The sequence below is a fragment of the Coregonus lavaretus genome (genome assembly GCF_964263955.1).
Source record: "Coregonus lavaretus genome assembly, chromosome: 36".
In the NCBI taxonomy this organism is placed as follows: domain Eukaryota; kingdom Metazoa; phylum Chordata; class Actinopteri; order Salmoniformes; family Salmonidae; genus Coregonus; species Coregonus lavaretus.
The window spans coordinates 24,796,921-24,821,705 of record NC_140023.1 but is presented as its reverse complement, the minus strand read 5'-3'; the positions used below and the strand labels follow the sequence as shown (position 1 = coordinate 24,821,705).

At 43.2% G+C, this 24,785-nt stretch overlaps 1 protein-coding gene across 2 annotated transcripts in view; it reads right to left on the bottom strand.

Annotated features, from left to right (window-relative positions):
* abcc2 (ATP binding cassette subfamily C member 2) overlaps positions 1 to 23,925 on the bottom strand; it is an 81,394-nt gene extending 57,469 nt beyond the window's left edge. Inside the window, exons 1-10 of one of the 2 annotated variants that reach the window (XM_084153714.1) lie at positions 23,360 to 23,925; positions 23,160 to 23,223; positions 17,146 to 17,319; positions 16,470 to 16,616; positions 16,108 to 16,248; positions 14,311 to 14,433; positions 13,918 to 13,973; positions 13,481 to 13,733; positions 12,668 to 12,855; positions 1,137 to 1,314 (exon numbers count right to left, since the gene is read on the bottom strand). In XM_084153714.1, the coding sequence (XP_084009840.1) occupies positions 1,137 to 1,314; positions 12,668 to 12,855; positions 13,481 to 13,733; positions 13,918 to 13,973; positions 14,311 to 14,433; positions 16,108 to 16,248; positions 16,470 to 16,616; positions 17,146 to 17,319; positions 23,160 to 23,223; positions 23,360 to 23,583 (1,548 nt within the window). In that variant the 5' untranslated portion in view covers positions 23,584 to 23,925. Of the gene's footprint in view, positions 1 to 1,136; positions 1,315 to 12,667; positions 12,856 to 13,480; positions 13,734 to 13,917; positions 13,974 to 14,310; positions 14,434 to 16,107; positions 16,249 to 16,469; positions 16,617 to 17,145; positions 17,320 to 23,159 lie in introns of both variants that reach the window. The other variant, XM_084153715.1, reaches the window with a different exon arrangement.
* Between the last annotated feature and the right edge of the window lie 860 nt (positions 23,926 to 24,785).

Here is a 24,785-nt window from a genome sequence, read left to right as displayed (position 1 = left end):
ATCTCTGCCCCATGGCAAAATGAGTAGAATTGCATGACATTTCATATAACATTGCACCATTTTCTCTCTGCCCAATGGCAAAATGCGCAAAACTGCAGAAAACGTGCATTAAAACTGCAACATTTTCTCTACGCCCCATGGCAAAATGTGTAGAATTGCAGGAAATAAACTTTAAAATGTACATTTTTCTCCCCACCGTCAAGAGGGGCGCCACTAAAACATTGTGCTTAGGGCCCCCAAAAGGCTAGATCACACACACAATCCCACACTCCCTCCCTCCCGCCCTATCCCATAAGCACCCATAAGCACTCATCAACTCATTGATTGTTTTAGAGAGAAAGCCAGTATATTGGAATGCAGATTGTTTTGCTCCTATATGAGATGGTACAAAATAGTTTTATCTCTGTTCTGTATCTATCCAATCTCTGGCCCTTAAATGTACATGGAGAGCTAACATCAATAACATGCATGTCAATCTCTCCTGGCTCAAAGAAGAGAAGATTGACTGCATCACTACTTGTCTTAGTGAGAGGTATTGACATGTTGATAGCACCGAGCTGTCTGTTTAAACGACTAACACACAGCTCAGACACCCATGCATTACCTACAAGACATGCCACCAGAGTTCTCTTCACAGTCCCCAAGTCCAGAACAGACTATGGGAAACTCACAGTACTACATAGAGCCATGACTACATGGAATTCTATTCCACATCAAGTAACTCATGCAAGCAGTAAAATCAGATTTAAAAAAAAGATAAAACTACACCTTATGGAACAGTACAGACTATGGGGAGACACACACACACAGGCACACACACACGCATACGCACTCTACACATGCTAACACGCATGTACATTGTAATATTGTTATATTACTGTATTATGGATTTTGTAGATAAATTATGTTGTGGTAGTGTGTAGTAATGTGATGTCCTGCTTTATTTTGTATGCAATTGCTTTAATCTTATTTGGAACCCAGGAAGAGTAGCTTCTGCCTTGGCAGCAGCTAATGGAGATCCGTAATAAATACAAATACAAAATCTCTGTCAAATCTCCGTCAGTGTTAGATCAAGGAAGTCAGGGGGGTTGAACCCCGGTCCTCAAGGAGCACAAGTGCAAGACAATGACACGTACCTTCTTATACACAGCAGCCATGATGGCTGTTCTGACTTTCATCCCCAGAACAAAGCAGCGTTGGAAGTACTGCTGCAGGAACAGAGACTGAAAGAGGGCCACCAGGATAAGCAGCACTGCGTACACGTATCCTGTCCACGTGTAGATGGATTTGTCCGTAGTGAAGGATATCATCAACCTGGGATATACCAAAACCACAAGTTAAACCATTACATTTTGGGCGAAAACACTATGCATACTGGTATATGCACAATACATACCATTCTTTTAACTACAAAATTACAACAAAGTTTTGAACTTGCAATGTAGTATTTGGGCAGTTAAGAACAGTTAAGGTAAATACATTTGAATTCAGTCACTTTTTGACAGCATCCCTATTGATTTAGACACAACTTTCTATACATGTTTGTCCATGGAAGAAGTAGTCAGAAAGTGACTTTTTCAACCTGAATGCCGACATTCAGGAGATATAGGTGCTACATGTTGACCCATTTTACATACTCCACCATACCATGAGACATCCATGTCTTCATCACCGGAAAAGGTAAACAGTTGAGTTTGATATCAGTTAAAAGCTTACAAACAGGGTTGTCAAACTCAATTTTTTTATTTTCTTGACATTCTTTATTTTTTAACTGAAATACCCAGTTCAAAGGCACTTAAATATGTTGTCTTGCCCTTACAACCTCTGAGTGGCACATACAGTATACACAATCCATGTCTCAATTGTCTCAAGGCTTAAAAATCCTTCTTTAACCTGTCTCCTCCCCATCTACACTGATTGAAGTGGTTTTAACAAGTGACATCAATAAGGAATCATAGATTTCACCTCGATTCACCTGGTAAGTCTGTGTCATGGAAAGAGCAGGTGTTCTTAATGTTTTGTACACTGAATGTATAACCCCACCCACATCGAAATATACAACAACAAAAAACTGTCCGTTTTCACGTTGTCTAATTAAAAAAGAATTAACCACACATACACAGACACTTTAGAAATTCCAAACATTATCAACCTACTTTAGTATTTGATCCTAATTTGATCCTAATTCTGAGAGCAAGAATACATCTTACTTCATAAAAAATGTTTGATTACCATCTTGTGGACAGGAAAAGGCGCAATGCTAGCTCACCACAAAAAAATTGTAGTTTTATTAGTCAAGTTTAAAAGATGACCTTTTAACTTGACTAATAAAACTACACATTGTTTATGGTGAGCGAGCATTGCACTTTTTCCTGTCCAATGACGTCTACACATTTTTAGATTACACCTCTACTCACATTGGTTGATTACCATCTCATACTATTTACTATTTTTCATAGCAAAAGTTGGTCTATTGATGGTTAGCTGCTTTTGTAACATGTATTTTTATTTAAGTTGTGATGGTGTTAGTTCGTTTTGCTAAATAAGTCTTCTCATTATATAACAAATTCAAGTGTTTAGATTAAGTTATTTAATTTTGTGACTGGTATTTTAAGTTTTCATAGTGTAAAGGTTGAAAAACACCACAATTTTTGCCCGGTCTACTTCTCACATTTAACGATTCAGTCAAGTCCAATCGTAGTGAACTAATCGGTATAGGACATACATCTGGAGGCACCTCCGCAGTACGATTGGTCAATCGGGCCAGAATCCGGCTATATAGGTTTGCGCAAGTGTAGCGGGTTTCATGGCCGGAGGGAGCTGTCCATTGATTTAGTGCTGAAATGAAGAAAACCCGCCCGGAGTTCAGGTTTACCGTTTATTTGTTAAATAATTTAAATTGGTCGTTATTAGGCCACGTATGGGTGAGATTGGAACAGGAGATTGGAACAGGGAAATAAAGGGTTTATCATAGTGGTATTTAAATTAGTCTGAATTTTACTGCACCTTCACCTATCAGCCTGATTAAACCTATCCGTTATAACCATATCTAGGCTTTATTTGACACGGCCACAGGGAATACATGTGGCCCTATTCAATGTTGTGTAGTCCCTACATGTCTGAATTCTGGCTGCTCTGAGCACTGCTCACACTTGGCGATAATGGCTGATTTGAGACCGAATATATTCAACAGGTTTGAAAATGATCGGGACTCTCTGTAAGTGCCCGGGAACCTGTGAGAGCCATCAACTGCAAATCGGGTATGTGCTTACACTTTACAGGCTGCGGCATTACGTTTTACTCCGGGTTTGCTTCGATTTTCTCTGATTTGGAATAATGCGCCGGGAGCTAAAAACGTGTAGTGTTCACCTGGCTTAAGTGCAAGAGAAATGTGTTATTTTGGCAAACACACTTGCTGTTTAGTGAGCGTTAACTGTTTTGCAAAAAGGATCCCTTTTTCGATGAAAGTATTCAAGAAATCAAGAAAAATAAAAAAATCTGTAACTTTACAAACATCCTGTACTGGCCTAGTTTAGGCAAGGTATTTGTATTCATTATGGATCCCCATTACTCTTCCTGGGGTCCAGCAAAAATTAAGGCAGTGAAATACATTATAATACCATTTTTAAACATTAAAATACATTTTACAACAGATTTCATAATACATGAAGTGTGTGCCCTCTGGCCACTACTCTACTACAACACACAATCCAGGTATGTGTGTGTTTGTACCTGTGTGTGTGACTCTTCACAGTCCTCGCTGTTTCATAAAGTGTATTTTAATCCGGTTTTCAAATCTGATTTTACTGCTTGCGTGAGTTACTTGATGTGGAATAGAGTTCCATGTAGCCATGGCTCTATGTTGTACTGTGCACCTCCCATAGTCTATTCTGGAATTGGGGACCGTGAAGAGACCTCTGGTGGCATGTAAAAATATGTACCTTCACAGAGGATCCTAAGGATCCTGGGACTAAACACCTCCCTCTGCAACTGGATCCTGGACTTCCTGATGGGCCGCCCCAAGGTGGTAAGGGTAGGTAACAACACATCTGCCACACTGATCCTCAACACGGGGGCCCCTCAGGGGTGCGTGCTCAGTCCCCTCCTGTACTCTCTGTTCACCCATGACTGCATGGCCAGGCACGACTCCAACACCATCATTAAGTTTGCCGACGACACAACAGTGGTAGGCCTGATCACTGACAACGATGAGACAGCCTATAGGGAGGAGGTCAGAGACCTGGCCGTGTGGTGCCAGGACAACAACCTCTCCCTCAACGTGACCAAGACAAAGGAGATGATTGTGGACTACAGGAAAAAAAAGAGGACTGAGCACGCCCCCATTCTCATCGACGGGGCTGTAGTGGAACAGGTTGAGAGCTTCAAGTTCCTTGGTGTCCACATCACCAACGAACTATCATGGTCCAAACACACCAAGACAGTCGTGAAGAGGACACGACAAAGCCTATTCCCCCTCAGGAGACTGAAAAGATTTGGCATGGGTCCTCAGATCCTCAAAGAATTCTACAGCTGCACCATCGAGAGCATCCTGACTGGTTGCATCACCGCCTGGTATGGCAACTGCTTGGCCTCCGACCGCAAGGCACTACAGAGGGTAGTGCGTACGGCCCAGTACATCACTGGGGCCAAGCTTCCTGCCATCCAGGACCTCTATACCAGGCGGTGTCAGAGGAAGGCCCTCAAAATTGTCAAAGACTCCAGCCACCCTAGTCATAGACTGTTCTCTCTGCTACCGCACGGCAAGCGGTACCGGAGTGCAAAGTCTAGGTCCAAAAGACTTCTCAACAGCTTCTACCCCCAAGCCATAAGACTCCTGAACAGCTAATCATGGCTACCTGGACTATTTGCACTTCCCCCCCACCCCATCCTTTTTATGCTGCTGCTACTCTGTTAATTATTTATGCATAGTCACTTTAACTCTACCCACATGTACATATTACCTCAACTACCTCAACTAGCCGGTGCCCCCGCACATTGACTCTGCACCGGTACCCCCCTGTATATATAGCCTCCCTACTGTCACTTTATTTTACTTCTGCTCTTTTTTCTCTCAACACTTTTTTTGTTGTTGTTTTATTTTTACTTTTTTTGTAAAAAATAAATGCACTGTTGGTTAAGGGCTGTAAGTAAGCATTTCACTGTGATGTCTGCACCTGTTGTATTCGGCGCATGTGACCAATAAAATTTGATTTGATTTGATTTGACATACTGTACTGGCCTAGTTTAGGCAAGGTTCGCACAAACAAGGTCTGTTATCTGTCGTCAGGATAGTAAGCCAGTTTAAAAAAGGAAGGCACATAAAACTTGTGGATAACCATTGAGCAATTATGTCATATTTATGAGACAAATCATTGATTAAGGTGTGTAAGATTAAGTAATAAACAAAGCTTTATTTTCCCCTTAAGGTCACCTTTATTTTCCCCTTAAGGTCACCTTTATTTTCCCCTTAAGGTCACCTTTATTTCCCCCTTAAGGTCACCTTTATTTTCCCCTTAAGGTCACCTTTATTTTCCCCTTAAGGTCACCTTTATTTTCCCCTTAAGGTCACCTTTATTTTCCCCTTAAGGGTTGAGGTCAAGATTTTGGAATGGGTTCATTTATGCTAGATTTGTGGACAACTTCTACCCAGAGCAGGATTGCACTATAAACCACTTAAAGGTGCACTATGCAGAAATCGCTCCGCCATTTCCTGGTTTCTAAAGTTCGAATAGTTCACCTAATTTCAGTTAGGTGTAAAATATATTTTCCATAACCCAAAATATTGTATTTTCAGCTGTTTGAAGCTGATGTACAAAACCGAGAGTAAAAGACCCAAAAACTAAACTTAAGAACAGGAAGCATAGAAATAGTGCACAGGTCTATAGCTGCTTAGATTTGCTTTCAATGAGAATTTGCTTTCACATTTCTATGTGAATTTGGTCGGGTCGCCCAAAAAGCTTCATATGGCAGCTTAGATGTAAGGTCCCCTTTTTAGGGGACTTGCGTGTTTCTGGTACCGGTTCTGACCAACATTTTCACGTATAAATCGATCTGTGGATACCATAGATCGAAATGGCTTGCTTTGAGCGATAGCCCTGGTTCGCACGGACACAGTATAATTTTTTCTGTGCCTGTGTGACATAGAATGTAAAATCTAAAACCACTTGAAGCTGGGATGTACCTCCTACCATTTCATTTGCTTTCCAACTGTCCATCAACTCCTGGCTAAACCCTACATCACAGCCACTGACAAAGCACATGCCTGCTATCGTTACATCGTAGCGCAGCAGGAGCGAGTGGTTTCATCACAGTAGCACATTCAGAGATAATTTTATTTCCATTAATTTTACAAAAGCATAGATTTTAAACAAAAACAATGTATGTTTGTCATAGACGGACATGATTAATATGAGATGAAAGGCGAGATCCTAACGAGCTAGAGCTCTGTGAGACGTTTACAGCGATGGGGGCAGATGTTTTGGTAAAAAGATACCTTTAGAAAATATGCAAATTTTCTCTAACACTAAACATACAAATACTGTATGTATTGTACAGTTATAAGGAAGGTGATATCTTATAGTTAGTTGTTTTATAATTTAATTATGCTATATTTGCAAAGCATGTACGTCATTTCAAGCCTTATTCATACAGTTTTGTTGAATAGGAAATACATCATAAAATATTTCATATTTTCACATCAACAATTTATAACTATTTTTACAAGAAAGGTGAGATTTTAAGTTTTGTTTGAGTATGCAGCATTACTAGTTATTGTTTATGGCCCTCTCATGATAAATAATCACTTTTGGGGATTATGTAGATTACATTTTCGATTACATTTAGTTACATTTAACTGGTTAAAAAGGAGTCCACATAAAAGATGGGATAATCATTGAGTGATGATGTCAAATTCACATGACAGACACCACAATAAACAGTAAAAGTCCAGCTTTGATGAGGTTGATTCATTATTACTTTGCAGGATCAGCACCAATTGCAGCACCACCAACATAAAAAAAATACTGTAGTATTCTGTAGTAAACTGTAGTATACTGTAGAATACTGTACTACACAGGTTAACTTTACAGTAATATTATTGGTCAACAATTGAGGTTTTGAATCCAAACAACTCAGATTTTTATAAAAGGGTCTAAGATTCACTGTTCTTTCTCTAATTTGTTCCTGACCTGCTGTGGTGAGATTCTCTCTCTCTCTCTCTCTCTCTCTCTCTCTCTCTCTCTCTCTCTCTCTCTCTCTCTCTCTCTCTCTCTCTCTCTCTCTCTCTCTCTCTCTCTCTCTCTCTCTCTCTCTCTCTCTCTCTCTCTCTCTCTCTCACCATGATTAGAATAATGCCTTGTAATGCTTGTTAATGCTTTGCAACTTAAGTTAATGGCTTGTATGTGAATCCATTCATTTTACAATGTAATTAAATACACTGTATTATTTATATTACAGCATATTGAATGGCTGTCATAAATATTCCATTCACCCAGCTCAATGTACCATCGATAGGTTTAGACTACTACATGATACTCACATTTTCCCTGTACCAATCATGAGGTTGCTACAACCTAGCCTATGAATGAAAGTTTACACCGTAGGTGCACAGGTTGAGAGAATTTTGATTAATCAAGGTGACAGACAGTGACGCATTCAATACCGCCTTGCACACTCTATCCAGCATCTAGCTGATCTACAACCAGTGAATACTATAGTAAAACCCACAAAAAAACTACAGTGAATACTATAGTACACAATATATACAAAAGTATGTGGACGCCCCTTCAAATTAGTGGATTCGGCTATTTCAGCCACACCCTTTGCTGACAGGTGTATAAAATCCAGCACACAGCCATGCAATCTCCATAGAGAAACATTGGCAGGAGAATGGCCATAATGCAGAGCTCAGTGTCTTTCAACGTGGCACCGTCATAGGCTGCCACCTTTCCAACAAGTCAGTTCATCAAATTTCTGCCCTGCTAGAGTTGCCCCGGTCAACTGTAAGTCCTGTTATTTTGAAGTGGAAACATCTAGGAGCAACAACTGCTCAGCCACGAAGTGGCCACACAAAGGGGACGGCCGAGTGCTGAAGCGCATAGTGAGTAAAAATGGTCTGTCCTCGGTTGCAACACTCACTACCAAGTTCCAAACTGCCTCTGGAAGCAACGTCAGCATAAGAACTGTTCGTTGGGAGCTTCATGAAATGGGTTTCATGGCCGAGCAGCCACACACAAGCCTAAGATCACCACGCACAATGCCAAGCGTCGGCTGGAGTGATGTAAAGCTCGCCGCCATTGGACTATGGAGCAGTGGAAACGCGTTCTCTGGAGTGATGAATCACACTTCACCATCTGGCAGTGCGACGGGCGAATCTGGGTTTGGTGGATGCCAGGAGAACGCTACCTGCCCGAATGCATAGTGCCAACTTTAACGTTTGGTGCAGGAGGAATAATTGTCTGGGGCTGTTTTTCATGGTTCAGGCTAGGCCCCTTAGCTCCAGTGAAGGGAAATCTTAATGCTACAGCACACAATGACATTCTAGACAATTCTGTGCTTCCAACTTTGTGGCAACAGCATGACAATGCCCCCGTGCACAAAGTGAGGTCCATACAGAAAAGGTTTGTCGAGATCAATGTGGAAGAACTTGACTGGCCACAGAGTCCTGACCTCAACCCCATCCAACACCTTTGGGATGAATTGGAACGCCAACAGCGAGCCAGGCCTAATCACCCAACATCAGTGCCCGACCTCACTAATGCTCTTGTGGCTAAATGGAAGCAAGTCCCCGCAGCAATGTTCCAACAGCTAGTGGAAAGCCTTCCCATAAGAGTGGACGCTGTTATAGTAGCAAAGGGGGAACCAACTCCATATTAATGGCCATGATTTTGGACTGAGATGTACGACGAGCAGGTGTCCACATACTTTTGGTCATGTAGTGTATATATTTATAGTAACACTACAGTATACTATAGTATTTTTTAATGTGGGCATAACGGGAGCTGAGAATGTTTTTATAAAACTGCTACTGTTATATCTTTCTCACATACTCTAGTTTTATTTTGTTTGTACTGTAACATCCCACATAGCCATTGTGCCCCAGCAGGCCTGGATCCAGAACGCCACTCTCAAGAACAACATCCTGTTTGGCTCCCCACTGGAGGACACTGGTTTCCAGGCTACGCTGGAGGCCTGCGCCCTAGGGCCCGACCTGGAGCTGCTGCCTGGGGGAGACAAGACTGAGATCGGGGAGAAGCTAAGAGAAAACTGGGTGGTCTGGAGGTGGTTAGGGGAGAGGGGCTGGAGCTGGGGAGATGGGCCCTTGAATCATAGTTGGTCAGTGTGTACACTGAAAACAACACATCCACGTGCCAGTGATGATGGACCCTGTTTTTGTGCCTGTCCCTCAACACAGCTCATTTAAATGCAAAAGCTATATTCTATCTTTATGGACACATGCCAAGTATAGACCATACACTAAGTGTAAAAAACATTAGGAACACCTGCTCTTTCCTTGACATTGACTGAGCAGGTGAATCTAGGTGAAAGCTATGATCCCGTCTTTATGTCACCTATTACATACACTTCAATCAGTGTAGATGAAGGGGAGGGGACAGGTTAAAGAAGGATTTTCGTCTTGTCTCGTCAAGCCTACCAGCATGTTTTTTCCTGTTCTCTCTCTGTTTTCTAGTTCTCCCGGTTCCGACCTATTCTGCCTGTCTTGACCCTGAGCCTGCCTGCCGCCCTGTACCTATCAGACTCAGACCTGGTTACGAACCTCTGCCTGTCCTCGACCTGCCCTTTGACTGCCTCCTGTGGTTTTAATAAACTACTCTGTATATTGAACCTTCCGTCTCCTGTGTCTGCATCTGGGTCATATCCTGAGTCGTGTTAGTACGAACTGGCCATGACTGACCCAGCAGACTCGGACCAGCTTCGCAATGCCGTCGCCTCCCAAGGAGCCACCATTGGGAGACACGAGGAGTTGCTTTGAGGTCTTATGGAAGGATTCCAGACCTTGGCGGAACACCATGGCCATGCCTATAATACATTGCTGGAGCAATTCCACGGATTGTCTGTTAGGCAGCCAGCCACGACAGTAACCTCCCAGCCCCTCAGTAACGCTGCTGTCAGCAGCGTGTCTCTCCAGCCCACACCGGCTTCCCGAGAACCCCGCTTATCTCCTCCAGAATGCTTCGCTGGAGAGTCAGGAACCTGTCGGGCGTTTCTCTCCCAGTGCTCCCTCATCTTCGAGCTGCAGCCCTTGGCCTTTCCCTTAGACCGCTCGAAGATAGCGTACCTCATAACTCTGATGTCCGGGAGGGCTCTCGTCTGGGTTACGGCAGTGTGGGAACAACAATCTGCCATGTGCTTCAGTCTCGAGGTTCGTGGCTGAGGTGAAAAAGGTTTTTGATTCTCCATTGTCCGGGAGAGAGGCTGCCCGGAAGCTACTCCAGCTTCGTCAAGACTCTCGCAGTGTGGCAGACTATGCGGTTGATTTCCGCATGTTGGCTGCCGAGAGTGCCTGTAACCCGGAATCCCTGTTCGACACGTTCCTTCACAGATTATCGGAGGAGGTTAAAGATGAGTTCGCAGCCCGGGAGCTGCCTACGGATCTCGATTCACTCATCGCTTGACTTGACCCTCCGGATCGATAGGCAGCTACGGGAAAGTAGAAGGGAGAGGAGGTCTGATTCCAGTCCCACTCTCTGTGGGGGCTGTCCTGTCCCAGCATTCTACCCTGGACCTAAAGCTGCATCCCTGCGCCTTCTTATCCTATCATCTTAATGCCACGGAGAGGAATTATGATGTGGGAATCGAAAACTACTCGCGGTGAAGATGCCATTGGAGGAGTGGAGGCACTGGTTAGAGGGGGCGGAACATCCATTCATTGTGTGGACGGATCACAAGAACCTGGAATATCTCCGCACCGCCAAGCGTCTCAACTCCAGGCAAGCTCGATGGGCCCTGCTTTTCACTCGGTTCAACTTTACCAACTCCTACCGCCGGGATCCAAGAATGTTAAGCCGGATGCGCTTTCACGCCGCTATAGCCCCGCTACTACACCCTCGGACCCCGAGACCATCCTTCCTACCTCGTGTCTGGCAGCTGCACTCATCTGGGGAATAGAGAACCAGGTCCCAGACGCTGCCCGCTCACTGGTCCTGGAATGGGCTCATTCCTCCAGGCTTGCCTGCCACCCTGGCTCCCATCGGACCCTGGTCTTTGTGCGACAACACTTTTGGTGGCCCACCATTGTTCCTGACGTCTCCACGTTCATCGTCGCCTGCACTGTCTGTGCTCAGAATAAGACTCCTCAGCAAGCGCCGACTGGCCTCCTTCAACCACTTTCTGTCCCTCACTGCCCCTGGTCACATATATCCCTGTATATCAGCCCTTCGTCACTCGTCTCCCTCCATCTGATGGCAACACCACTATCCTCACGTGGTGGACAAGTTTTCCAAAGCCGCCCATTTCATTCCCCTCCCCAAGCTACCCTCAGCCAAGGAGTCTGCCCAGCTCACGGTGCAGCACGTTTTCCGGATCCATGGACATCCGGTGGACATGGTCTCCGACAGTGGTCCTCAGTTCTCTTCCCAGTTCTGGAAGGCGTTCTGCACAGTCATTGGGTCATTGGCCAGCCTGTCCTCCGGGTTTCAGCCCCAGTCTAACGGCCAGTCGGAGCAAGCCAATCAGGACCTGGAGACGACTCTTTGTTGCCTCGTCTCTGCCAACCCCACCACCTGGAGCCAGCAACTTGTGTGGGTGTAATACGCCCACAACACCCTTCCCTGCTCAGCCACTGGTCTATCCTTTCGAGTGTTCGATGGGATATCAGCCCCCGCTCTTCCCTGAGCAAGAGGAAGAGGTCAGCATACCCTCGGCCCAGATGTTCGTCCGCCACTGTCGCCATACCTGGAAGAGAGTCTGCTCTTCTAAAGACCACCTCCAGGTATCGACGACAGGCGGACCGCCAGCGGACCCCGGCTCCCCGTTATCATGTTGGGCAGAGGGTATGGCTGTCCACTCGGGATCTGCCGCTCCGGGTGGAGTCCTGCAAACTTTCCCCCTGTTTTATTGGCCCTTTCCTCATCTCTAAGATTCTTAACCCCTCTGCTGTTTGTCTACTGTTGCCCCGCACCCTCTGTATACATCCCACTTTTTATGTATCAACGATTAAACCTCTGTCTCCCCACCAACTCACCAGGTGGATCTTTCCACATGGATAGTCCTCCACCCTGGACTTCCTAACCGTGTGTTAGTGCATGGATTACAATGTAAGTGGACTTTGTTGGGGTTCATGTGTGTAATAATACAGGCTCTCTATTTCTGTCCTATGACAGAGAACCACTTCCACTAGTTCCCTCCTACTTCCTGTTTGCTGTGTGTGTGTGCCTGTCTTGAGTGTGGCAATAAACGTGTGTTCTGTATATCTGTCTCCTACTGGTCATTACCACGCCTAATAACTGAGGCGCCGGGACAGTTGTACCTATATCTAAACTGGCACCTCTTTCGAGACCACTACCAGTTGGTGGGGCTCTATTTTATTTTTTCTAAATTTACTATAAAACGTTATATTTTCGCACACCCAAAATGCCTACTATTTGGAACGCAAGTGCGGGTATTCGGACACGGCCAAAGTCCATAGGCCTAGAACTGGTTGACTCACTTGAGGATCTGTGGACTGGCAAAGGACAGCAGGTCCGTTAGGAGCTTGAAGAAAGCTGATTCCCACAGGACCCCTTTAAAAGTGGTGGCGATGGTGGGGATGAGCCACGACTCGGGGTAGTCCTCCTTCTCTTGTTCTTTCTTCTTCTTCTTCTCCTTCTTCTTGTCTTTTTTATCCCCCTTTTCCTCCTAGTACAGGGAAATAGATTAATCAATACTATTTCAGAGAAAGTTGAGATATTCAGGTAACTCAGTCTATTAAAACAGTTATGACAACCTTTTTTACATAAAAAAAGATCAAGGTCGTGGTCCATAATTGTCGGTTACATGATTATACAATGAACGTGCCAACCCGATTCAGAGCTGGAAAGAAGTGAAAAGAAATCAATTTATGTGGTATAAAATATGAATATAGAGAACATTTATTGAAATTAACATATACACACCATCTTACGTAATGAAATAGGTCTAAGGTAAGATATATTTCTACCATGGTAGTTTGAGTCCATGGAGCCCATAGAAATGTTCTCCTTTTTGTAAGCATAACAGCTGATCATTTTTCATAAAGCTTGAGTGTTTGGGTGAAAACATTTGTTTTGTACTGATACTGCTCACCTTGCACAATATTAGTCAAATAGAAAGTGACTGACTGTGTGGGAGACAAAACAAAATACATTTAAATAATAAACCTTTTCTGTGTGTTTTTTGTGTTGTTTTGTGTGTTATTTATTTTGTGTGTGTTTGTGTGTGTGCGCACGCGCACACGCATGTGTGCATCTTTGTGCTTCTTTGTACGAGTGTGGGTTGCTCTCACCATCATCAGCACATCCTGGCTGACCCCCTTCCCCAGGCTGTTCTGATGCCCGTTTTGGAGGCCATCTCCCAGACCTTTGCTTGCCTTCTCCCCTCTCTTCCTAATTTTCGTCAGAAGCCTGGTCCTGGCTGCTTTCAGCTCTGTCTGCATGGTCTGCTGGAAGCGCTGGCTGATCTGGAGGGTACTCTCTGCCTCACTTAGCTCCCACATGTCCTCCTGGACCAGAGGGCGCTTGAAACCATTTAGCACCATGCTGAAGGAGGTAGGGAGGGAGAGAGCGTTAAAGAGAGAAAGAGTCAAAACCAGATCCTTAAAGACCCAGACCAAGACCAGAACCCTTGAGATCCAGATCTACACCCAGACCCAATCTCTTGTGAGCCAAACTTACAGACTGAGAGCCATGTTTTGAAGACAGTGAGGAGAATAAGCTACTATACCTGTTGAACCAGTTGAAAGTGATTCTGCTGAGAAATGCGGCTCCAACCTCTGGGTTCTAAAACACACACAACAAAACAGAATGATCAACTTCTTAGGTAAAACAATATCTTTAGAATACCTTTATAATAATAATATGCCATTTAGCAGACGCTTTTATCCAAAGCGACTTACAAGTCATGTGCGCATACATTTTTACGTATGGGTGGTCCCGGGGATCGAACCCACTACCCTGGCGTTACAAGCGCCATGCTCTACCAATTGAGCTACAGAGGACCACTATAGGTTGTTGAGATGCTCTTTTCCAAAATAGCTACCTGATTAATCAGTATATGTGAACAATGAAAAACAATTGACAATAATATCTGACAACTGCTCAGCACGTAGATAGGTACCTTTTTGACCAGGTCCTCTGCTTCCCGGGGGACATCTGCGAAGGCGGACAGGACGAGGGCGATCAACTCCAGCCCAAAGGAGATGTAGAAGAGGCAGAAACGAGGGAGGTCTGGGATCTCTCCCTGGAGAGAGAGGGGGAGAGAGTGCATACATAGAAGGAGTCAGAGGCTGCGGTCCAAACGCGCCTACAGACATGTCAGCTCCTAAGCAACTTTGCAGTATTTTGTTTTGAATTGTTAGATACTACTGCACTGTTGGAGCTAGGAACACAAGCATTTCGCTACACCCGCAATAACATCTGCTACAAAAAATGTCCATTGCTCGTGTTTCTTGGCCCAAGCAGGTCTCTTCTTATTATTGGTGTCCTTTAGTAGTGGTTTCTTTGCAGCAATTCGACCATGAAGGCCTGATTCACACAGTCCCCTCTGAACAGATGATGTTGAGATGTGTCTGTTACTTGAACTCTGTGAAGCGTTTATTTGGGCTGTAATTTCTGAGGCTGGTAACTCTAATGAACTTATCCTCTGCAGCAAAGGTAACTATGGGTCTTCCATTCCTGTGCGGTCCTCAAAGTTCTTGAACTTTTCCATATTGACTGACCTTTATGTCTTAAAGTAATGATGGACTGTCGTTTCTCTTTGCTTATTTGAGCTGTTCTTGCCTTAATATGGACTTGGTCTTTTACCAAATAGGGCTATCTTCTGTAAACCCCCCCCCCCCCTACCTTGTCACGACACAACTGATTGGCTCAAATGCATTAAGGAAAGTTATTCCACAAATTAACTTAAGAAGGCACACCTGTTAATTGAAATGCATTCCAAGTGACTACCTCATGAAGCTGGTTGAGAGAATGCCAAGAGTGTGCAAAGCTGTCATCAAGGCAAAGGGTGGCTATTTGAAGAATCTCAAACATAAAATATATTTGTTTAACACTTTTTTGGTTACTACATGATTCCATATGGGTTATTTCATAGTTTTGATGTCTTCACTATTATTCTACAATGTAACAAAATATTTAAAATAAAGAAAAACCTTTGAATGAGTAGGTGTGTCCAAACGTTTTACTGGTAGTGTATTCTTTGCTAGCTAGCAAGCAAGCGTAGTAATGTTCTCTCACATGCCGACAGATGTGTTGATTAAATTTGACACTGTTCACTTTTTCCCTGAAGCTAAATCGAGGGCCAAGGGGGTAACTTTTGTGAAATGGACCACCACTTAAGATGGCAATCAAACTGCATTCGGTTTCGATGTGGATTCCTCCGAGGGAAAGTGTCTAGGACGAGAGCTGAGGGGGTAAAAATTACGCTATTGGACCGCCGCCAGAGAGAAAGAAAGTGAGCATTAAACACCCTGACTGTACTTAAGTGATCTTTTCTGTATCAGATAAAGTAAACATAAGTATAATAATTTGTTACTAATTTGTTCAGCGGGTTGAAATAGAGGGAGTCAAAGAGAACGAAAGAGAGCATGACTCATCCTGACTGTACTAAGTGACCATTTATGTACCACATAAAGTAAACACAAGTATAATCATACAAAATAAAATAAATTTAAAAAACACTCACTTGTCTTCTCGTACTAGCACTGACTTTTCTGATAACTACTTCATTGAGGAAAAAATGTACTATATGACTGTGATGTGTGGTTGTCTGACCTGGCTATCTTAAGGTGAATACACTAACTGTAAGTCGCTCTGGATAAGAGTGTCTGCTAAATGACTCAAGTGTAAATGTAATCATCTGTCATTGCTTCCTCTTTCCCTCCTTCCCACCAGCTCTCCCTTCCTCCCTCTGTACCATTCTGAGGGCCTCTCGTAGCAGGGTCTGGAAGGGGAAGATATCACAGACCAACAGGATCAGCCAGAAGAGGAACAGAGTAGCAGAGTCCACCGCTCCCTCTTTCCTCCTCACTCCCTCCTGACACAGCAGCAGCAGGATCTGAAAGGGACATACAATAATACAGTGTTTTATTTAGCAGACAACCACAGTGATAAAAAGTCACAAGGAAAACCACAACGAATCACAACCAAATAGAAACGAGATACACTGTGGCACAACTATACACTGTGGGGTGAACATTTGTGTCAAAGTGTTTGCGTCGGTCCCTGTTTTTAATTCAACACCAATTAATACATAAATAGATCAATGAAAAGGTTTACCCATGAGAGAGCGAACAGAATGGGGTTGGCATAGAAAACCCCAGGATTTGTCTCTGTCACAGTGGTGTCTCTGGTTGGACCATAATCCTCTCCTAACGTCACAGCTAGACCTGCTATGGCGGTCAGCAACAACAGGCCAACCACAATCTGAGGAGGAGGGAGAGGTGGGAAGGAGAGAGAGAGAGAGATAGTGACAGATGGAGCGATGCAGCGATCATCTCTGTTACTTGCTTGAAGAAAGATTTAGCGTCGATATCGCAGAGATTTTTTTTTTTATCACACTTGAAGGTGCTTAATTTGAGTTTGTAAACGGTCAATAGTTAACCTGTTTACAGAGGTCCGAGCGTGCAATGTTGTAATGAAGTCATGGCAATGATGTCATTACAACATTTATGACATCATGGTCAGGTTCTATACTGCTTGTGTAAGGATGTTTTCTTAACGTAAAAATACGTCTTTATCAGGTTGTAATCTGTGTATCTGACCAAAAAACGACCACAATATGACATATTTCCAATGATGTCTGTATGCCTTTACCTGGTTGTAACAGAAACCAGTTAGTTGCAATCTGGTTGTATATCTTCTCAACCAGAAAAGTACAGGTTACAAACAGAAAATGACATAATGTGCCAAATGTTGCCCACTGGGGTATATCTTGGACAGGGGTTTAGTTTACCTGTTTACAGAGGTATAGTTTGGACAGGTGTTTAGTGGGGATGCCCTTCCTGCAGAGGACTGCCAGGTGCCAGGGGGCACAGAGCCACAGGAAGCCCAGCGGAACCCACACCAACACGGTCTGCTCCACACACACTGGCAGGTCTGGGTCCTCACGCTGCAGGAACGACGAGTTCTAGCAGATAGAAACACATTTTACATAGTATCACACACACACATGCACAAATACGCACACACTCAAACACACACGGTCCAAACTCACCTACTGTATGTATTGACCCAGAAGGACTCAGCCTTCCCTCCAACTCCCTGATTAGCAATTTAATCAAATATGACTCACAGGCGATTAAATCTGAAGGCCAAAGTGGCATGAAACCCACCTGGAGGGAATACGTGTGTGTGTGTGTGTGTGTGTGTGTGTGTGTGTGTGTGTGTGTGTGTGTGTGTGTGTGTGTGTGTGTGTGTGTGTGTGTGTGTGTGTGTGTGTGTGTGTGTGTGTGTGTGTGTGTCTGTGTGTGTGTGTGTGTGTGTGTGCTAAGATGAGCTGTAAGATTCCCACTAGCCCCTCTGGTTTAATAACTCCGGATATGGTCCAGAGCAGGTCATAGTGTCAGACAGCTCGACACACACACACACACATAACGGAGTAAAAATGTTTTACTTTTAAATTAATTATATATAGCCATTGATTCTTAAAGAATGTAACTTATAAATGCTACATGAGCTTTGTTCAACTGTCTAACCCCATCAGAACCCAAAATATAAGCTTCTTTTACTCCACTGTTTTATATATTTTTATTTTTGGGGGGGGGATGGATCAGCTTAATATTGCAGATAGATTGTAACTTCTATCAATGTAATTGTCTGCATCACTTCCAATCCCCCATGTTTTTTATATATATACTCCCCTTTATTACTTTTCAACCCCGCCATCCTTTCCCTACTTGGAGTAAATTAGTGAACAACAATGCCCAGGCCTCTACTTCCGGCCTATACTTACTATCTACCCCTTATGGACACAGTCAATTTTACAATAATTCTATTATATTTGTTTTTTGTTTTTGTTTTTGCTCCTGAACTTCTACTACTCTCAACCTCTCCGATCATTTTCACGATGTCCATCCGGTTTGCTTCTATATGCCATATCAACTGTGCTCTTTCCCAAAAGTTCCCAACATACAACCTATATACTTATTATGGACACAGTATTTTTACATTATTAGCTATCTTTGTTATTATTTGTTGTTATTTGTTATTAGTCCCATCCTTCAACATTCAATACCTCCCATCTATCTCTTAACACCATCCATATAGGATTTCTATTGGCCATATATATTTCAACCATACTGTGATGTTTTACAAAAGTTCTGAACCTTTCTATTCTCATTGCTTCTACAGATTGTGAATTAAAAATAAACATTTTTGCTAAAAGTATTATTATATTATTGATCGATTGACTATGACTTTTCAGATCACCCAGTAATGCTATCTGCAAGGTTAGCTCAAAGTAAATATTGCAATCCTTTAGCCATTCCTGGACCTGTTTCCAAAAACAAGCTACAAATGGACAGAACCAAAACAAATGATCTAATTATTCTGTCTCTTCACAGCTAAATCTGCAGAGCTGGGAAGATTGTATCCCCCATATAAATAACATTCTATTGGAAGCAAGAATTTTATATAATAATTTAAATTGAAAGATTCTAATTTTTGAATCCGGTGTCGTTTTGCGTGTCAGTTCATAAACACTTTTCCATGGGATCGGTACGTCAAAAATCTCTTCCCAACTATTTTGCAATCTATATGGGACGGCTGTCAATCCTTTGGTCCTTAAGTGAAACTGATATACTTTTTTATTTATCACAGTTTTCCTTAACCAATTATGTTCTTTAATGCAAGGCCGACAGACAAGTTCCTTACTTTCTCCCCCTTCCACTTTCGTCTTCCACTTTTGCGGTAAGGCTGCAATTATTTGGTTGTAATTTTGGGTAGAGCAAACATTTCCATACAGTGGGGGAAAAAAGTATTTAGTCAGCCACCAATTGTGCAAGTTCTCCCACTTAAAAAGATGAGAGAGGCCTGTAATTTTCATCATAGGTACACGTCAACTATGACAGACGAAATGAGATTTTTTTTCTCCAGAAAATCACATTGTAGGATTTTTTATGAATTTATTTGCAAATTATGGTGGAAAATAAGTATTTGGTCAATAACAAAAGTTTCTCAAAACTTTGTTATATACCCTTTGTTGACAATGACACAGGTCAAACGTTTTCTGTAAGTCTTCACAAGGTTTTCACACACTGTTGCTGGTATTTTGGCCCATTCCTCCATGCAGATCTCCTCTAGAGCAGTGATGTTTTGGGGCTGTCGCTGGGCAACACAGACTTTCAACTCCCTCCAAAGATTTTCTATGGGGTTGAGATCTGGAGACTGGCTAGGCCACTCCAGGACCTTGAAATGCTTCTTACGAAGCCACTCCTTCGTTGCCCGGGCGTTGTGTTTGGGATCATTGTCATGCTGAAAGACCCAGCCACGTTTCATCTTCAATACCCTTGCTGATGGAAGGAGGTTTTCACTCAAAATCTCATGATACATGGCCCCATTCATTATTTCCTTTACACGGATCAGTCGTCCTGGTCCCTTTGCAGAAAAACAGCCCCAAAGCATGATGTTTCCATCCCCATGCTTCACAGTAGGTATGGTGTTCTTTGGATGCAACTCAACATTCTTTGTCCTCCAAACACGACGAGTTGAGTTTTTACCAAAAAGTTATATTTTGGTTTCATCTGACCATATGACATTCTCCCAATCCTCTTCTGGATCATCCAAATGCACTCTAGCAAACTTCAGACGGGCCTGGACATGTACTGGCTTAAGCAGGGGGACACGTCTTGCACTGCAGGATTTGAGTCCCTGGCGACGTAGTGTGTTACTGATGGTAGGCTTTGTTACTTTGGTCCCAGCTCTCTGCAGGTCATTCACTAGGTCCCCCCGTGTGGTTCTGGGATTTTTGCTCACCGTTCTTGTGATCATTTTGACCCCACGGGGTGAGATCTTGCGTGGAGCCCCAGATCGAGGGAGATTATCAGTGGTCTTGTATGTCTTCCATTTCCTAATAATTGCTCCCACAGTTGATTTCTTCAAACCAAGCTGCTTACCTATTGCAGATTCAGTCTTCCCAGCCTGGTGCAGGTCAACAATTTTGTTTCTGGTGTCCTTTGACAGCTCTTTGGTCTTGGCCATAGTGGAGTTTGGAGTGTGACTGTTTGAGGTTGTGGACAGGTGTTTTTTATACTGATAACAAGTTCAAACAGGTGCCATTAATACAGGTAACGAGTGGAGGACAGAGGAGCCTCTTAAAGAAGAAGTTACAGGTCTGTGAGAGCCAGAAATCTTGCTTGTTTGTAGGTGACCAAATACTTATTTTCCACCATAATTTGCAAATAAATTCATTAAAAATCCTACAATGTGATTTTCTGGATTTTTTTTCCTCAATTTGTCTGTCATAGTTGACGTGTACCTATGATGAAAATTACAGGCCTCTCTCATCTTTTTAAGTGGGACAACTTGCACAATTGGTGGCTGACTAAATACTTTTTTTCCCCACTGTATGTTTTTGTTAGCTGCATGTCTCCACCAGTCCTACCGATGATATCATTTACGAAGATTATACCTTTTTTAAACATTCTGTCAAAAAATAAAGTTTTTTTGTCAATTAGTATATTTGAATTTAACCACAATATTTGTTGCATTATTTGTTCTGTCGTTTCTGAAGGATTAAATTGATATTGCAACCAACTTTCTATGGCTTGTTTTAGAAATAGTGATATTTGGGAGATAATTTCCTTTTCAAATAACTGCAAATGAGTTGTTGTAATCTGAATAAAGGGAAAAAGGCCTTTCTTGAACATTGGGTGAGACAATCTTGCTAATTTGCTTGAGAACCAGTTCGGATTTAAGTATAACTTTTGTATGACTGAAGCTTTTAGTGATAGGTCTAATGCTTTAATATTTAATCATTTCTGTCCTCCGAATTCATATTCATTATATAAATATGCCCTTTTAATTTTGTCTGGCTTGCCGTTCCAAATAAAATTGAATATATTTTTCTCATATAATTTTAAAAACTGTTCGCTAGGCATAGGCACTGTTTGTAAACAATGTAATTGTAAATTGTAGAATTTGACAGTACGTCCAACCGGCCTCACAACCGCAGACCACGTGTAACCACGCAAGCCCAGGACCTTCACATCCGGCTTCTACACCTGCGGGATCATCTGAAACCAGCCACCCAGACAGCTGATGATACTGTGGGTTTGCACAACAAAATAATTTCTACACATACTGTCAGATACCATCTCAGGGAAGCTCATTTGCATGCTCGTCGTCCTCACCAGGGTCTTGACCTGACTGCAGTTCGGCGTCATAACCGACTTCAGTAGGCAAATGCTCACCTTCGATGGCCACTGGCACACTTGAGAAGTGTGCTCTTCACAGATGAATCCCAGTTTCAACTGTACCGGGCAGATGGCAGACATTGTGTATGGCGTTGTGTAGGCGAGCGGTTTGCTGATGTCAATGTTGTGAACAGAGTGCCCAATGGTAGTGGTGGGGTTATGGTATGGGCAGGCATAAGCTACGGATAATGAACACAATTGCATTTTATTGATGGCAATTTGAATGCACAGAGATACCGTGACGAGATCCTGAGGCCCATTGTCATGCCATCACCTCATGTTTCAGCATGATAATGCACGGCCCCATGTCGCAAGAATCTGTACACAATACCTGGAAGCTGAAAATATCCCAGTTCTTCCATGGCTTGCATACTCACCAGACATGTCACCCATTGAGCATGTTTGGAATGCTCTGTATCGAAGTGTACGACAGCGTGTTCCAGTTGCCGCCAATATCCAGCAACTTCGCACAGCCATTAAAGTGTGGGACAACATTCCACAGGCCACAATCAACAGCCTGATCAACTCTATGCAAAGGAGCTGTGTCGCACTGTATGAGGCAAATGGTGGTCACACCAGATACTGACTCGTTTTCTGATCCACGCCCCTACTGTGACCAACAGATGCATAACTGTATTCCCAGTCATGTGAAATCCATAGATTATAGCCTAATTTATTTATTGCAATTGACTGATGTCCTTATATGAACTGTAACTCAGTAAAATCTTTGAAATTGCTGCATGTTGCGTTTATATTTTTGTTCAGTGGTAGTACTTTTTTGTGTGGTTTCAATGGGTACTTTCTGGTACTACTTCAAATAATTCATCACTATTGGGAAGTTGTTTATGGTGAGAGAAAGAGAGTGCACTCTGACTTACTAGAAGTAGCATGCACCACGTCTAAAGAGCTGAGTCAAGATTACTTAACAGAGTCATAACAACCAAGTCACATTTTCTCTCTCTGAGCTCTCTCTCTCCCTGCCCTGACCATGTCCATGGTGAGATAAGAACATTAGAGTAATCTAAACAAAGAAAAAAATTATGACAAAGCCACAATTACTAAAGGATACACTAAATAACACACTTAGAGCTAAATTAACTTCGCATTAGAATCCTTTATATCAGAAAGTGTTAATACATTTAGAGTGAAAAAATGCAAGAAGCCTCTAATTAACTTAACAATGTCTTGAAAATACTCTGCGATTCATTTTGCGATTAATCTTGGAATAACTTTTAAATGTGGTCTTTACATAAACTATTGGTTTTGTAAACGTTTTTTTCTGCAGTAACCAACCAAATGGCTTTGAAAATGTTTTAGTGACCTACTAAACAAACAGAGGCCAATGTCCTCCTGAAACAGACCAAACAATCATCCCAGTAAGTTCTCTGAAGGTTAACTGGAAGTTATTCAAGATTGAAAGATAATTAAATATTTTTAGGACAATGGATGTTTTGAAGCAAACTTTCACTGCGCAACCAAGAGTCTTTTCATCTTCAGTCTGCACTAGCTTGAAAGCAAGGTTATGACAGCATTTTTCTCTGGTAGTTCTACTCACCCAGAAGGTGGATCCACAGTACTCCTCCAGAGCTTCAGCCGGCATTGTGTCCCAAGAGTCAGCTCTGGTCAGGAAGACACGACAAGACAATAACACACACACTCCTCACACTCCACAGGCTCAGCTCTGATCAAGGCTAGTCTCTCTGGCCTTTCTTCTCCAACAACAGCAGAAAACACGCACACACTCCAGAGGTTCACCTCCAAGCAGAAGATGGGACACTGCTGGGCGAGTCTTCTCGGTTTCCCCACTCCGCCAAAAGCGGAACACACACACTCCGCAGCACACGCTCACAGACACTGAGACAATCGCAGGACGTGACTCGGCAAGACTTTGAGCCATGAAGCTCTTTAATGGATTGCGGTCTCCTCACACACACACACACACACACAAACACACAACCAGGCACAGGCCAGTGGTGCATTGGTGGTCTGTAGAGAGAGGTTAATGCTTAACTCCGACCCTGACTGAAGAGATAATGCCGTTTTTAGGGCTTCTCCCCCTACTGCATCTGTAATAAAGTAATTAGCAACGTATCTGAACCTTCACACACAGAACACACACACACACACACACACACACACACATACACACACGTCTCCCAAGGGTTGTGTGAGCACGCCCCGGTCCTGAAACACAACCAGTCCAACTTCTTCCTGTGAAGATCCAGCCCGCTACCGCTTCTCTTCATTCATAACAGACCTGACTAAAGTCCAGAGTTTGTGTTTGTGAGTAAAGAGAGAGAGAGAGAGAGAGAGAGAGAGAGAGAGAGAGAGAGAGAGAGAGAGAGAGAGAGAGAGAGAGAGAGAGAGAGAGAGAGAGAGAGAGAGAGAGAGAGAGAGAGAGAGAGAGAGAGAGAGAGAGAGAGAGAGAGAGAGAGAGAGAAAGGGAGAGAGAAGACCCAAGCTTGTATAAAAGGCCTCCCACTCTTCCTCTCTCAGTGTTTGGGGCAGAGTTTTGTATACACCAAAAATGTTCCCTCAGAAGAGGAAGTGGGGAGGGAGGGAGGGTAAGAGGAGAGGATGGGCCTCATTAAGCCAAACATAGCCCCTCTCTCTCTTGTTTTATCCTCTGCCAAACATAGCCTCTCGCTCTTCTTTGTTTTACTTACTTTCCTTCTGCTCAGACCTATTCCTCAGTGTTTAAGTAATGTCCGATAAACGTTACAGGATAAGTGATTTGCATGAGTAGATGGGAGGGGAGCTAACTGAGTGTTGCCTGAAAAACATGTTTAAGATACAATTTGCTTTGACAGTTTGTGGCTGAAAGAAAGCCAGAGAGAGGGAGGATTGGGGGGAACTGTGAAGAGCTTGAGTGTTGTCCAACTGGGTACCATTGTGCCCAGTCAAACCCAGTGAGACACAAACCCATGCACACACATGCACGTGCACACACAACACACACACACACACACACACACATCCTAACACACAAACACACACACACACACACACACACACACACACACACACATACGAACACACACACGAACATACACACATGAACACATGCACTGGCTACATCTGGTTTCCATTCTGACCGCATTCTCCTGGGTTGGACTCCACTCACATGAGACTACAATGTGGCCTGTTCAAATACTCTAAAATCTTTCTTTCTTTCCTCTCT